We start from the raw sequence: 15,942 nt of genomic DNA, 5'->3' as shown, positions 1-15,942 counted from the left end.
CGTAACTTAAGACATCATAGATAACAACATGGTAAGCGTCACTGTCAGGCATGCTGGGAGAAGTCGGATTTTTTTCTTTTTAAATGACAGGAGGCACTTCATTTCTCACTGTGAAACATTAGGATGTGTTTAATGCCATGTTCTAGAAGAATGTCAAGTTGTAATTTTAATAATGCCCATAATCAGGCCATGGAATGTAAGAAGCACCAAAACATATTCAGCACTTTGCCTTTTGACAATATCAGCAATTCTTTTCCTTCTGAGACACATTGGAACATGTATAACTAGGTCATTTGAGAAATTAGAGGAGGGGAAACAGAATATTGACAACATAATGCAGCTTTAATTGCCTCCCTCCATCGATAATCTAAGACACAGCCTGCAGACTCTGTCCCCACTTGGACTACTCTTTTCTTAAATAGTTAAAGCGTTGCTTTCAGTCATCAGGTAAAAATTTATATTTCTGACTCATCCTAAGTCTTTAGTGGTTCAGAAAAAGATGGTTTTTGGATTCTAATTCTCATCGGCATGACCCCAAGAATGATCATCCTTAAGATGAAATATGTGGCCTCCCCTACTTCTATTTTTCATGTCAGAATAACTCCATGAACAGAATGAAGGATGCTTTAAATTATAATATCAGTAAATATGGGCTTATCTGGAGCACCAGTTGGCCAGAATTAGCAATGCTCAGATAAAAACAAATTATGCTATCAATCACTTGTTAATATTCAGTTTCCTTGGAATATGGATTGAATTACAGATAGAAAGGTAATTATGCATTTAGTTTTCTATTATGAAATCTTTTCAACCAAGTTGCTGGTAAACTTTGTGTTAAAAAAAACAATTCATAAGTAGATGCTTACAGCTGATATATGATCATCCTGTGGGAATTACTAAACTTTTTAAAAAATATATTTTTTTAATTGCAAAAATGTTGCTAAGTGAGAATCCGGCTCTTACAGATTTGAAGATGGGTGCTTCCCCATCTCCAGGATCCTGTCCTGTTTAGCTATAGTTCTTTTAATTCATTAGAACCAGAGAAATCATCTTAATCAAAAAAAAGGTTTTCCTCAAAAACAAAAATTGAGCCACTGCCATGGGTTTTCTTCTCCATAACTGGTGTCCATTTCACTCCAATGAGAAGTAAATGTCAGACTAGAAAATTTAAACCCTTTCTTTCTGATCTTATCCCTCTTCTTTTTTAATATAATTATGGAAATTTTTCTTTCATTTTCAAATGTCCTTGAACATGTTTAGAAAATTGGTGGGCAGTGAATGGTTCAGCAGACCCTTTCTTAGAAGATTTAGGAAATGAATTTGTGTCGCTTCAGCTTGGTACCCACGTGTTTTCTAGGCATAATTGGGTCCCTATGTGGTTAGCTTCCCAAACTGTGGCTCTTGTGGAGACTTTCTTTGATCCACCAACAACCGACCGGAGTATGTCAAGTTACACAGAATCTTTGATTGCTTATTAAACTGCTCTTCTCTGAATTCAAATTGGGCTCCAAGGTGCTCTAAATCAAGACACTGGAGCTGAGCTGCTACTGATGTGTGCCAATATTACATATTTAGATAAGATTCAAGACGATCTTTTGTTTCCAACCTGCCTTTGGTTGACATTTATACAATAACTGCACATTCATGTGCAGCACAGAACCTTCTATCCAGACCCTTCATGCTTCTTGGATGAGACAGTAGAGGACGGGTAGTTGGACTCAGCCCCTTTCATCCCCCTCTTGGCAGGAGAATGATTCAGTAATACAGGGAGGGGAAGGCTGAGTTGGAAAGGCTCTCTGATTTTATGCCCACAAGGAATCCATAAACCCTTCGACAAGATGCAGTCAATAGGTCTAGCCTACCCTCCATGCACACTCTTGAGTCTTTTCTTCTGTGATTTCTTTTTCTTTAAATTGTAGTGTAGTCAGTTTACAGTGTGTCAATTTCTGGTGTACAGCATAATGTTTCAATCATACATGTACATAAATATTTCTTTTCATATTTTTTCATTATAGGTTACTATAAGTATTAAATATAGTTCCCTGTACTATACAGTAGAAACTTGTTTATCTGTTTTATATATAGTAGTTAGTATCTGCAAATCTCGAACTCCCAATTTATCCCAGCCACCCCCTTTCCCTGCTGGTAACCATAAGTTTGTTTCCTATGTCTGTGAGTCTGTTTCTATTTTGTAAATAAGTTGATTTGTGTCATTTTTTTTAGATTCCACACATAACTGATATCATATGGTATTTTTCTTTCTCTTTCTGGCTTACTTCACTTAGTATGACTATCTCCAGGTCCATCCATGTTGCTGCATATAGTATTATTTCATTCTTTTTTATGGCTGGGTAGTACTCCATTGTTTTATATATATACACACATACATATACCACATCTTCTTTATCCAGTCATCTGCTGATGGTCTTCTGTGGTTTCTTTCCCTCTTTGCCATCCTGGTCTTCCTTCGGGATCATTTTAAGATCAATTTTATTCATATAAAAACACACGTCTGTATGGCAGAGGGGTGGGGATGGGAATCTTAGTTTGAGGCTCTGTACCTCTTGGGTTTGACCTGTCTCAGGGACCCCCACCCCCACTCTCCATCACACACACACACAGTTTCTGGACAACTATAGACTGCCCACCTCTTTCATTTCTCACATTTTAACTCCTGTCTAGTTTCACTGGATCTGAGTAAAATAGATGATTCTTCACAGAATCTTATATGTAACATGTGGACAAGTTTAAGGATTCTGTGTAGCCATGGTTCCTTGGAAATGGACTCTATCCAGATACCCTCAGAGGGAACACAGATGATCATCAGTGCAGGTCTCATTGGCCAAGATGTTAATGTATATCCCACCTTCAGCTGCTGACATTTAGTCTTGAACTTGAGTATGGCACTGCCAGCAGTGTAGCTTTGAGGTTCTCCATTTTAGAGGCTGACGTAGGCTTGGGATTCAAGGGGCCACTGTAAACCAGTGAAGCTCCTCCGTGCTCCACCCAGCTTCAGAAACAGAGTAAACCACAAGGCGAAGTAAGGAAAGATGTTTGGGTTACAGTTAGAAAGAGAAGCAATTAAAGGTTCATCTCAATACCCTCAACCCTAGAAAAGATGCTGTTATGAAAATAATAGTTCAGGAAATCATCTGTCAGTGGGAAACAAAGTGACTATATATAATGAGGCTGGCAAACCTGCCCGGATATTCAGAGAAGGACTGGGCCCTTGTGAGGGCCTGAGTCAAAAAAGGAAGAAAATGAAGATGAAGGAAAACAAAAACACCCGAAAGCCAGATATTTCTCTAGTCTCTATCTGTATAAACTAATTCTTTGAGAGGAGAAAGAAGCCTAGCCTTCAGGCAGGGCTGCAAGTGGTACAGAGCTCAGCGAGATCACCAGCGGCCTGCTGTTAAAGCCCTCTCTGGGCTTTCAGAACAGGCTCAAACAGCCGCATGGTCACCCTCTGACTGTCCTGAGAGCTGACACAGAGGCCCTCAGAGGGGGCCGAGCCTGCAGAAGAAGGCAGCTGGCTCAGGCAGTGCTGTCACTCAAGTGGCATGTGGGATAATGCACTAAATAAATCCTCTTCCTCAGGGTACTCACCCCAGACGGACACACCATGATGTGAAAGGACCCAGAAGTTCAGAAAGTTAAAAATGAGGCCCTGAAACAACAAGGTCCTACTGTGTAGCACAGGGAACTATATTCAATACCTTGTAATGGCCTATAATGAAAAAGAATATGAAAAAGAGTATATATATATGTACAACTGAATCACTATGCTGAACACCAGAAATTAACACAATATTGTAAATCAACTATATCTCAAAAAAAAAAAAAAAGGAAAAACTGAGTCACTGGCAGTCTTATGGTCACTACGGTTATTGACAGTACACCCAGATCAGACTCAATAATGGCAGTGGTGGGTTTTCCATCTTATTTAGACACTTCTGGTTAGTGGTGGGCACTAGAGTAGGTTGTGAGGAAAACCACGTTTTTCTGAAGCCAAGCAGGTGGCAGCATGAGATGGTGCATTCTCAGCAGAAGAGCCCCTCATACGGTTGCAGCTGTGCTCGGAAGCATTTTTGTGGCTGTCAGCGTGGGGCTGTGCACATAGGAGCACTACTAACACCATGTTTAAAGCACTGGCTTCCTTTAAAGCAGGCACATTTCCAGTGTCCTGAGCCCAAGAAGAATCATTTTGTGTTTTTCTGTTGAGAAGACAGACTATTAATCCTTTAGTGAAAATGCATGTGGCTCAGGCCTGTGCTTGGGTTACCTGTTCTCCAGAAAGCTCAAGAGCGGTTAATCGCTCTGCAGTTAACCAGCGGTGCCAGGCAGAGCCACTCCAGGACCATCCGAACAACCACTCCAGATGAACCTTCCGCCTAATGTTTCCCTGCATTTTCTAGATTAGCTGACCTCCCTTCCCTTAGTTCCAACTGTGTAGATAAGAAACGCTGAAAAAAAAAAACCTTTAAACATGGCTATAGAAAATGTGTTCTATCAGACAGTTGTGAAATTTAAATAGAAATGTGGAAAATAATTTAACTTATCTTCCCCCCCAGGAAACCTTTATAATCTATAAATTATTAACCTATAAATAACTGTTCATACCACAGAGAGGAATTTTTCTAATATCACAAATATTCAGACTTTCATGCTTTTGGAACTTAACTAACAGTGTTGTCTGGCCCCCTGAAGTGAAAAATGATTCTCTCCATGAATGCAATTCAGAGAGACGTGGGTGTAATTGATATGTCAATTTAAGTGGTCTAGGCTAATATTTTCACAAGCACTTGAATATAAAATTTAATGGAGATCTCTAAGAGGCTCATCATGGTTATAGTTCTGAACTGCTATAAAATTATGTAATCTTTGTCCATGTCCAATTTCTATCTTGAGAAAACTTATAATAGAAATCTAATGCATATGTAATTTTACTAATGGCTGACTCAGAAAAGGAAAAGTTCCCAACTGGGGTCATATCCTGGGGATAATGGTATTAAATGTTCAACACTTTCCAGATAGTGTTTTCAGTTTTTGTTCCTTTTTTTTTTTTTTTTGGTATGGATTGTTTGTTTTCAGAATTCCCTAAGCTAAAAATCATATACATAATTGCCTAAACCCAGATGTCACATATGTTATAGAATAATTGTAATAATTTAAAATATGAAACAGTATATCCTATTCAAGTTCATCAGGATTAACACTGTGTTCTATTATTCCTTGAAGAAACCACCTGTTTATTTGATCAAGGAGACACAGCTGATGCTTAGCAGAGAGAAAACAAATATTAATTCAGTATTATTATCCTACAAGTTCAGCATTATGAAGGAAATCTACCTGCATCTGAATATTTCAACCCATGAATGTTACTTAAACACAAAAACAAATCAGAAACTCTCAGTGTCTAATGTGACTTTTCATGTTTCTGAAATCAGACTGCCCAAAGAATTGTTACAAATCCCTGGCTGAACTATAAATCCCCAAATCAAGGAAAATGATAACCCTCACAGAATTTCCAGGTCTAGATAACCCCTTCACCATGTTTGTTTATGACTCTATTCCTGTTTGGAAAATTTCCTTGACGCCTCATGGGGTGTGTATGAAATCCCACTCCCTGCAGTCTGAGGCACACTGTAAGTGGCACGCACGCCGGGGAGCTTTACAACGTGATGCTCACTCAGCACGAGCAATGCCTCCCATCAAGCAGCTTCCTGGATAATGCCTTATGAAGACAGTTTTTCACTGCTGACATGTCAGCGTCTGTTCTCAAGTACTCCTGCTGTTTTTCATAAAAGATGCTTTAGTATGGAGCCCGCTCTGAAGCCAACACTGCCCTTGCCTTTGCTGGGCCTTAACAAAAGAATTGCTTTATACAGCGTCTGAATTATATGTCATTGTTATCATATTTTGCACTGGCCTCCAGCAAGTCTACAGTTACATGTTAAAGACTGACATTTTGTTGTAATGAATAATTCAGTAATACTATTTGAAAGGGCCAAAAAAAATCACATATATAAAAAAACTGTATACAGAGGAACTGATTTACTTGGGAATACTCAGAACTGAAGCTTAACAAAATTAATCACCATGTATATATAAATTTCTCACAAAGTTGCATTGTGATTTTAAAGTCAGTGGGATTATTTCACAAGGAAATGACATAGTGTTCCCTATTCCAGGGTTGTTACTTTACTGTTTACTGTAGCTTTAAAATGTTTTCCGGTAGAACTAGTTCGAGATAATTAAGAAACAGATGCAAACCAGCATTTCACTAAGGAAGTGGACTCCTGTTTTGAATATACCAAGGATCATACTAATTTACAGTAAACCATTATGATTTAAACAAATTATTGATATTTCACTTGATATAGTTAATGCTGAATAGAACAACTGAATGAAACTATCTTTCTGTGGTTTAATTTGCATGTAAGCAAAAGGAAGAACTAGCCTCCTTGACTTTCAACAGGCAGTGCAAACTCAGCTTGCTCCTTAGAAAGCACCGAGAGATTATTTTCTTTCCTTTTTTTCATTTTTGTTTTTCAACTTTGGCCTAAAATTTGCCTCTTAGGTGCATCAATACTTTGTGTCCCTAATCAAGTTCTGGTTATGTGGAGACCTTCAGAAACATTCATTGACCCAAAGTGCTAATTAAAACGTATGTTGAACTACTTGAAGAAAATGCTAAGAAGTGAATTCCTATTAATTTTACCAATATGGGTATTAATCACTAGGAAGTTGAGCTAAAAAATTAAACTAGAATAATCAGCCCTTGATAAGAATGTGAGCAGCTTTTGTATTCTCTGAATGTCTCATGAACATACAGATTTCTTGCCGGTACTGAACCCTCCTGTATTTAAACAGTGAAGTACAAAAGGTAACTTGGTTTGAGGAAGCATTTAGCAACACCCATGAAGTCTTCAATTGCTTACTCTGGGATATGGAAGCATCAGTTTAAAAAAGATTTTTCTTTGCATTCTATCTGACAGATAGTTGCCGCAATAATGGCGATCACCGGCATTGTCATGATGGCGTATGCAGATAATTTCCATGCTGATTCCATCATAGGAGTGGCATTCGCAGTGGGCTCAGCCTCTACATCTGCATTATATAAGGTATTTTGTGCACTTTCTTATGTAGTCATCTGTTATTTCATAAAGTAAGGAAAGACAAAGAAAATCTTGTCTAGGAAAAAAATGATGATTTAAATAATAAGAAGTACCAATTACTGAGTGCTTGCTACAGGCCGGGCAGTTGCCAGAAATTTTCACCTGTGTTAATACATCTTTATGAGGCATAGGTACTTATCCTCACTTTCCAGATGAGGAAACTGAGGCTTTGAAAGAGTAAGATCTTTTTGCCCAAGATCATACAGTTAGGAAGTGATAGAGCCAAGATTTAAACCCAAACTGGTCAACTCCAAAGCCTGTGCTTCATGCCTGTGCCCCTTCCAAATCGTTAACCAGTTGTAGCAGGGGCTAAGAAAGACTTCTCTACGTTTCTTTAACTACTGATGGTCACTATTTCAAATACAACAAGGTGTTAAAGAATAAACTATCACTTGAGAGCTTACGATTTGCTACACATTAACTCCATGCCATGTTAGTAGCTAAATGAAGAGTTCTTTTTCCTCTCTGATGAATACTCTGGATCTGTACTATACACTCACAGTTCTTTCTCCACTGGAGCTGCCTGTCATCAGTGAAGACTCTATTCAGAGTCACTGTCCCTGACTTCAGAAGTGAGGACGAAGAGAACAGATCTAAAAGGTTATTCACCAAAGCTCCACTTTCAGAGCCGGCTTCCTGGATGTAGCTAAAGAACTGCTCCTCTTTCACGTCTCCTGGTGTTTCAATGAGAAAGTTCTCTCTGAAAGGCAGAAAATGCCCTTCGCATCCCTCCTGGATGCCTGTTCTGACTATTCACCAGCACTGTGGCTCAGAGGACATTGCATCTATTTCCATATTGACAGCCCTGGCCCATTGATTCTGTGACAAGCTTAACTACCATTCACTCAGTCACCATTAGTGCCTAACTTGCCCTCCACTGAGACTCCACTGAGATGTCTGATGTGACCAAAGACCTGCGCGTGCCCAAGTTCTCTTGATCAAGTCTCTCAAGAGAAAAAGCAATATGTTTAGTTAAAATTAAGAGCAATACCTGGAATTGCCATATGCCTGGGATGGCTCTTTCAGAGAGAGAATCCCCCTGGCCATGTTACAGACATATTCATTCTGGGGAGGTAATATCTGCTGACATGCACAAAAATCCATTGTGCACCATAGAAAAGATCTACTCTATGCTACATTGTTTGAAGATTAAAAAAGGAAGCAGAGGGGTTAAAAAGCCAAGAAATATGGGCTTGACACCTGGCACCTCCCCAGCCTGATGTATGGTTTTAGGTTAGCCATTTACATTTCCTTGCCATCTTTCTATGAACCAGATTTATAATTCCCCTCCAAAAAAAACTTTTTAAAACCTGGAGAATAAACACAGTATCTGTGAAAATATTTTAAGCTCAGAGAGGAAAGTGCTTATAAATCCAAGACATCATTATTATTTCTCTCAACAACATAATGACAGGCTTTCTCTGTCCAATTTTGTTTTCAGTACCTGTCAAAATAAGGGTGATATGAATCTTGTGCTTGAAGGGAAGAACTGATGGCATCTCAATCCTAGATGTTTCTGGGCTTGTCTGTGCTCATTTCTCATCCACCCTGGACCCATAACTGATGGTGGTGGTTAACACGGTGTGCAGCCTCCCTGCGGAACACCATGTGGAGTTCATTTGATGGCATTAGCTGTTTCATGTGGAGGCTCTAGGGCATTGGAATTCCTTATCTCAGCAGCCCACTTAATGCCATGGAGACGGGGGGCCAAGGAGAAGTAGAGCAGTAACTCTGGGCTGGTTCGCTGTGGAAAGCTTACCTTTCTGATCCAGCAATGTCTCTGTGTGGCTCAGGTGTTTCTATCCCATTCTAGGTTTTGTTTAAGATGTTTCTCGGAAGTGCCAACTTTGGTGAAGCGGCACACTTCGTCTCCACGTTGGGTTTCTTCAATTTAGTCTTCATCTCCTTTACCCCAGTCATCCTATATTTCACCAAGGTGGAGCACTGGTCCTCATTTGCAGCTCTGCCGTGGGGCTGTCTCTGTGGCATGGCAGGGCTGTGGCTGGGTAAGTGGCCCCAGGTCTTGTCTTCCATTTCCTATGTCACTTGCTTTTTCCTTGGGTAGTTAAATTGTCATAGTAGGATTATTCCCCTGGGTACCCGTATCCTGTTTTCCAAACTTACTTAAGGTTGGTTAAGAACTGAAAGATTCTTTGCAGCCTACAGATTGATGAGATTAGCGCTATCCAACTAGTATAACTCCCAAGGGTTAAAGTCTGAGCTGGAGACCCATGCCTCTCTGATCACCACTGGTCCTCAAGTAGCCTGGTCCATTCTTCATAATGTACCATATGCTGTCACTGTGTCTCATGTGTGGCATGGTGTGGCAGGAGAGTGAATGGTGCATTCAAAGAACTCAAAGTGGTGGGAACACCTAGTGTAGGAGCAGTGGGGGAGGAAGGAAGGAGGTTCCCTCCTGAATGGCAGGTTTTGAAGGGCCTGGAAAGCCACATGGAGGGGTTGGATTCCATTTTTCACAAATAATTCTAAAATTTATATGAAATCACAGAAGACCCAGAATTGCCAAAGCAGTACTGAAGAAAAAGAATGAAGCTGGAGGAATAACCCTCCCAGATTTAAGACAATACTACAGAGCTACAGTAATCAAAACAGCTTGGTATTGGTACAAAAACAGACATTTGGATCAATGCAACAGAACAAGAGCCCAGAAATAAATCCACATACTTTTGGTCAATTAATCTTTGACAAAGGAGGTAAGAACATACAATGGAGTAAAGACAGTCTCTTCAGCAAGTGGGGTTTGGAAAACTGGACAACTACATGTAAATCAATGAAGTTAGAATGCTCCCTCATACCATACACAAAATAAACTCAAAATTGCTTAAAGACTTAAACATAAGACAAGACAGTATAAATCTCTTAGAAGAAACCATAGGCAAAGCATCATCTGACATAAATCTCAGCAATGTTCTCCTAGGGCAGTCGACCCAGGCAATAGAAATAAAAGCAAAAATAAACAAATGGGACCTAATTAAACTTATAAGCTTTTGCACAGCAAAGGAAACCATAAGCAAAACAAAAAGACAACTTATGGAATGGGACAAAATATTTGCAAAAGATAAGATTGATAAGGGCTTAATTTCTAGAATATATAAACAGCTCATACAGTCTAATAAGAAACAACCCAATCCAAAAATGGGCAGAAGACCTAAACAAGTAATTCTCCAATGAAGACATACAAATGGCCAATAGGCACATTAAAAAATGCTCAATATCACTGATTATCAGAGAAATGCAAATCAAAACTACAATGTGTTCTCACCTCACACCAGTCAGAATGACCATCATTCAAAAGTCCACAAACGATAAATGCTATAGAGGCTGTGGAGTAAAGGGAACCCTCCTACACTGTTGGTGGGAATGCAGTTTGGTACAGCCATTATGGAAAACAGTGTGGAGAGTCCTCAAAAACTGAAAAACAGACTTACCATGTGATCCAGCAAGCCTGCTCCTGAGCATATATCCAGAGGGAAACTTAATTCAAAAATATACATGTACCCCAATGTTCATAGCAGCAGTATTTACAATAGCCAAGACATGGAAACAATCTAAATTTCCATCAACAGATGACTAGATAAAGAAGTTGTGGTAAATTTATGCAATAGACTACTACTCAGCCATAAAACATGATAAAATAATGCCATTTGCAGAAACCTGGATGGACGGCCTACAGATCATCATTGTAAGTGAAGAAAGCCAGAAAGAGAAAGAAAAATACCATATGATATCACTCATATGTGGAATCTACAGAAAAAGGACAAACTTATTTACAAAACAGAAACAGGGATAGGGAAGGGATAAATTCAGAGTTCACAATTTGCAGATACTAACTACTATATATAAAATAGATAAACAACAAGTTCATACTGTATGCCACAGGGAACTATATTCAATATCTTGTAGTAACTTACGGTGAAAAAGAATACAAAAACGAATATATGTATATTCATGTATGACTGAAGCATTATGCTGTGCACTAGAAATTGACACAACATTGTAAACTGACTATACTTCAATAAAAATATATATACAGGGAAAAAAATAAAATCAAATAAAATCCACTTAATGATCCTTACACAGGGAGATGATGGGCTCACATCTGCATTTTAAACAGTCCACTCTGGCTGTGTCTGGGGAATGAATCTGAGATAGGAAGCCCTCACCGAGCAAGATAAAAAGAACAGGGTGTGGTCGCCCTGCTAAGTAGGCTGTGCCTAGTTGATGACCAAGAAAAAGTCACCTGGAGTCTTTTTTCATCTTCTCTCTCCAAACGGCCCCTAACTCTGAGGCTGTCTGCTTCACCTGAGCAGCCAGGGGGCTCCCACTTTCAAGCTGTGCTGTGACGGGAACTTCAAAATAACAGGCCTGCTCTTTTCTCACCAAGCAGTTGAACAACAACAAACACCCAATGACTCAGAGTCTCTTTCCTCAGAATCAAACCATTTTCATTCTGCTCCTCCTCCCTCCCGGCACCCGAGGGCAGCCCTCCGACCCTCTGTGCCTGCTCCGCAGTTTCCGACCGCACTGACCTGCAGCACATCTGCCAGCTCTCCGTTGACCTTTACCGGGTGACAGACAATCCGAAGAGGCACTGCAATTCCTAGAAGAAAAAAAATGCCCTTGTTCTCATTCCCACAAAGACATTGGGTCATCTTCTTCTACTTTGGCCCAGGCCCCCAGGGGGAGCTCTTAAACAACACAGGAAACACTCAAGAGAGGGATCAAACATTAATTGTTGATCCTTTGAATTTGACTTTTGAAAGCCAAAAATGTGTAGTTAGGACCTCTCGTAACCTGTGCTGAGTTGAGTAGCCATCAGTCAACAGCGGTCTTTTCATGAGCCCAAAACCACCTAATTAAAAATACCTGGATCATTTCCTGGCCAAGAACAATTTAATCAGGAATCATCATAACCAAAATCTCACTGACTCTTGGCCCCAGCTGTGCACACACGACCTCCAGCTCGCTGCAGAGTGGTCCTCCATCAATGTGCCTCACTTGCCAAGTCTAAAACACACTCCTAAGCAAGCCTGCTCAGGCTGGGTGTCACCACACGAACTCTGTAGTTCTCCACCAAGCAGCATGGGCTCCACGTTCCACTGGGTGCCATTAGAGCTGCCCCACCAGGCCCACCCCCAGTGCACCGAGTCCTCTCTGTGCCAGGGTTGCTCTGACAAAATGAGGAGACAGCCTCTCTCCTGACTGTCTTACACACCCCAGGGTTTTACAATCTTCAGTGCTCCTGCTCTCAAGTTTTTATTTCCACCTTCTCTTCTTCCTAGGAATCCAGCCAGAGTGGGGCTGGGAGTCAGATCTAAGTGACAAACAGCAGGCTGTACTCTGAGCTGTCCCCTTCCCCCACATCACCTGCAACTACAGCTTAAATTTGCTCAAGTTCACCTGGCCTTGCTCCTGCTCTCGGGTTGGCCTGTCTTACAGGGAGTGCCTTCACCCAAATGCATGTTGGCCTCATCCATTTCCCTGCCATGTCTGAGGCCCACTTTGGCTCGGGCAGGGCCCCATGCTACAGATAATGTATTGAATTACAGTCTTGTCCTTAGGTTGTCAAAAGAGCTTCTAAGTGTTCTATCTCAAGAATGAAGGAAAAGCAGATAACCCATTTCAGTGAAGCCACCTGGTTCTTGTCGAGTGTGAAAAGCTCAATTCTCAGCCACACACGAACACTTCCTTTCAATCTGCTAACATATCCAGTTCAGCCAATAAAGTGAGAGTTGGGGAGTTCAGCAGAGTCTGTGCTGAGTTTCATAAATTCCCGGAAGATTTTGTTAGAATCTGCCATGTTTGACTCCAAGTATGAGGAGAGAGTTGAGGTGCTGGAATGTTCATCCCCACTGTAGCTCCACCATGAAGGAGGAGTAGTTACTGACTTAGGATGGCCTCTGTCTTGATCGCCACTGTTGTTGTATGAAAATTATGAAGAAGCCCAAGTCTTGTGAAAATCCAACCACTGTCTCTTTCTAACAGGCAAAAATGACTCCAGATAACCAAGTTAGTGAGCTTAACTAAAGCAAGAACTATAGATAACCAAGTAGAATGAACATTTTTCTAACTGGAATGGTTCTAGAACCATCTTTGGTTCTACAGAGATACAGGCAACATGGCTGAGTCACTTCCACAGAGATTCTTCCTGAAATGAGGACTTTTTGTAGTTAACACTCATTTCTCTAACTCCTAAAACAAGCATTGGCTTGAACTCTGTTAAAATAATACTATGTAACTTATCATTGTTTTTCTTTTCAAAAACAAGTAGTTTTGATCAAGATGATTATTTTAACTTGATATGTAGCTTAAAATGTCCAAAGATATGAATTAAAGGGTATTGAGTTATACCTTACACTGGTTCTATAGACTTGCCCTGGGGTTATCTGTGCACAAATCAGGATGTGGAAAAGGTCCCTGGGGTTCAGTGAATTACACTGAATACACCTTTGTTTGCCTATATGATGCTCCCCTCAAGAGAGAGGGAATAAAACAGCATAGGCCATCCTTGGACAGATCTTCCATTAGGCAGCAACACGAGGACCTTTCAGCTGTCCAGGATTATGGCATGATACAGTGAAGTAACAAGGGAGAAAGCTCCAAACTTTAATCAGTCACCTGCTTTTAACCTCTGGCCCAACCAACCTTTATGGTGCCAATAACACTGTAGTGAATCGATAATTTCACCCCTTTACATTGCTCCCTTATCCCCTTTACCACCCAACTGGCAAGAAATCAGGCAGCCAAAGTGGCAGAGGAGGAAAAAAGAACATGACTCTTTCAGGTGCGATACACACACACTCATCTCCAAAATTAGATGATTAATTGACCAATGGTGCAGATAGTTTAGAAGTCATGTTGAGCAAAAACATTGATTATTTTACGTTAAGAAGGAAAGAGCCCAGTTTATCAGTTCCCCTTTATCCTGTATACCCTTCTTTGAAGATGTGGTATATTTATACAATGGACTACTACTCAGCCATAAAAACCGACAACATAATGCCATTTGCAGCAACATGGATGCTCCTGGAGAATGTCATTCTAAGTGAAGTAAGCCAGAAAGAGAAAGAAAAATACCATATGAGATCGCTCATATGTGGAATCTAAAAAACAAAAACAAACAAAAACAAAGCGTAAATACAGGACAGAAATAGACTCATAGAGAATACAGACTTGTGGTTGCCAGAGGGGCGGAGGGTGGAAAGGGATAGACTGGGATTTCCAAATTGTAGAATAGATAAACAAGATTATAATGTATATATAGCACAGGGAAATATACACAAAATGTTATGGTAGCTCACAGAGAAAAAAACGTGACAATGAGTATGTATATGTCCATGTATGACTGAAAAATTGTGCTGAACACCGGAATTTGACACATTATAAAATGATTATAAATCCTGTATACCCTTCTTTTCTTTACAGCCTTCAACATCCTGGTGAATGTTGGTGTGGTGCTGACATACCCAATCCTCATCTCCATTGGGACAGTGCTCAGCGTTCCTGGAAATGCAGGTACTGGGACAGTTTGACCTGTGCACGATACGTCTCCTGCTTTTGTTTGTTTTACACCCGAGTTGTTTCTCTGAGCAATTGTGAATTATGTCCCTTGCCTGGGAAGACGTTTTTAAATAACATGAATGTGTCAGACAACAGAATAACAATGCAGCAGATTTAAAATTTGCAGCTACAAACACTGTTTTTACTTGGTTGTGCTTTTAGAATTAAATACCAAATGTATCATTTGGGTTCCATGTAATCTCCCTGACAACCTAATTTTGTGGTATTTTTAGAGGAAGTCCTGTGGAAACAAAAGGCATCCCCGCATAGGACTCTCAAGGAAACGTCACTAATGAAAGTGTAAGAAATGTTCAGGGTGTTGGATCCCCATCAGACTATCCATGGGGAGCTGTAGAAGCTTCTCCCGGGGGCATGGCAGATGGCCCTCTGGAATGGATCTAGGAAAAAGCAATTTGACTCACTTCAGGGATAAGAGGAGAAGCTATTTTTTCAAGGAAAATATTCCTAGTGAAAACTGTCATTAGAACAAATAATGAAAGTATGTTATCTGGATGGCAATGCAGTCCTTTGAACCTTAAAATTCTATGCTTCTAAGTCTTAGGTAGCCATCTTTCTTTGCCATGGGACAATCAGCAAATGTTTGTTGACTACTTACTATGTGATTAGGACTATAGATGAGACTGCAGAAAAAAGATATTATTCCCATGCGAAGCTGAATATGGAAAACAAGACCAACATACATGAAATAATTTAGAGCTCTACAAAGTAACTTATTAAATGCCACATTTGTAACAGACTCTATGGCTTACAAGATATCTAGAGGAAAGGGATGTCACGGGGAGTGAGCAGAGTTGTCAAGGAATTCCATTCATTCATCCATGAATTCACTCATTCAATAAATAATTTCTGAGCACTCAGTTATGCCAGGAACTGTGCTAACACTGGTGACAGATCCTGAATAAGACACAGTCCCTGCCCTCAGGACTGTAGTATAGAAGGGAGGTGAAAGGAATTGAGTAATTCCGATACAGAGGGAGAATGGCTTTGATAGAGGTGTGTACTGAATGCTCTGAGAGCACACGGGAGGGGCATCCAAGGAGACATCCTGCAAGAGGCCTTAAGGGAGAGATCTAACAGAAGGTTTAGCTGGATGAAGTGGGTATGAGGAAGCAAGAGCATTCCATGTGAACAAAAAACAGCATGTATATGACTACTGCTATAT

At 40.3% G+C, this 15,942-nt stretch overlaps 1 protein-coding gene and 1 long non-coding RNA gene across 3 annotated transcripts in view; one reads left to right on the top strand and one right to left on the bottom strand.

Moving 5' to 3' along the window:
- Nucleotides 1-15,942, bottom strand: part of LOC140696940 (uncharacterized) — a 132,313-nt gene that overhangs the window by 31,573 nt on the left and 84,798 nt on the right. Inside the window, exon 2 of the long non-coding RNA XR_012073642.1 lies at nt 11,729-11,799. This is a non-coding gene — a long non-coding RNA (uncharacterized lncRNA). The remainder of the gene's footprint in view (nt 1-11,728; nt 11,800-15,942) is intronic.
- Nucleotides 1-15,942, top strand: part of SLC35F4 (solute carrier family 35 member F4) — a 222,599-nt gene that overhangs the window by 205,181 nt on the left and 1,476 nt on the right. For both annotated transcript variants that reach the window (XM_006199733.4, XM_031679080.2), the window contains 3 exons: nt 6,999-7,124; nt 8,992-9,184; nt 14,625-14,714. In XM_006199733.4, the coding sequence (XP_006199795.1) occupies nt 6,999-7,124; nt 8,992-9,184; nt 14,625-14,714 (409 nt within the window). The remainder of the gene's footprint in view (nt 1-6,998; nt 7,125-8,991; nt 9,185-14,624; nt 14,715-15,942) is intronic.

This window comes from Vicugna pacos, chromosome 6 (genome assembly GCF_048564905.1).
Source record: "Vicugna pacos chromosome 6, VicPac4, whole genome shotgun sequence".
Classification (NCBI taxonomy): domain Eukaryota; kingdom Metazoa; phylum Chordata; class Mammalia; order Artiodactyla; family Camelidae; genus Vicugna; species Vicugna pacos.
The sequence above is the reverse complement of the archived record's forward strand: the minus strand, read 5'-3'. Positions and strand labels throughout refer to the sequence as shown.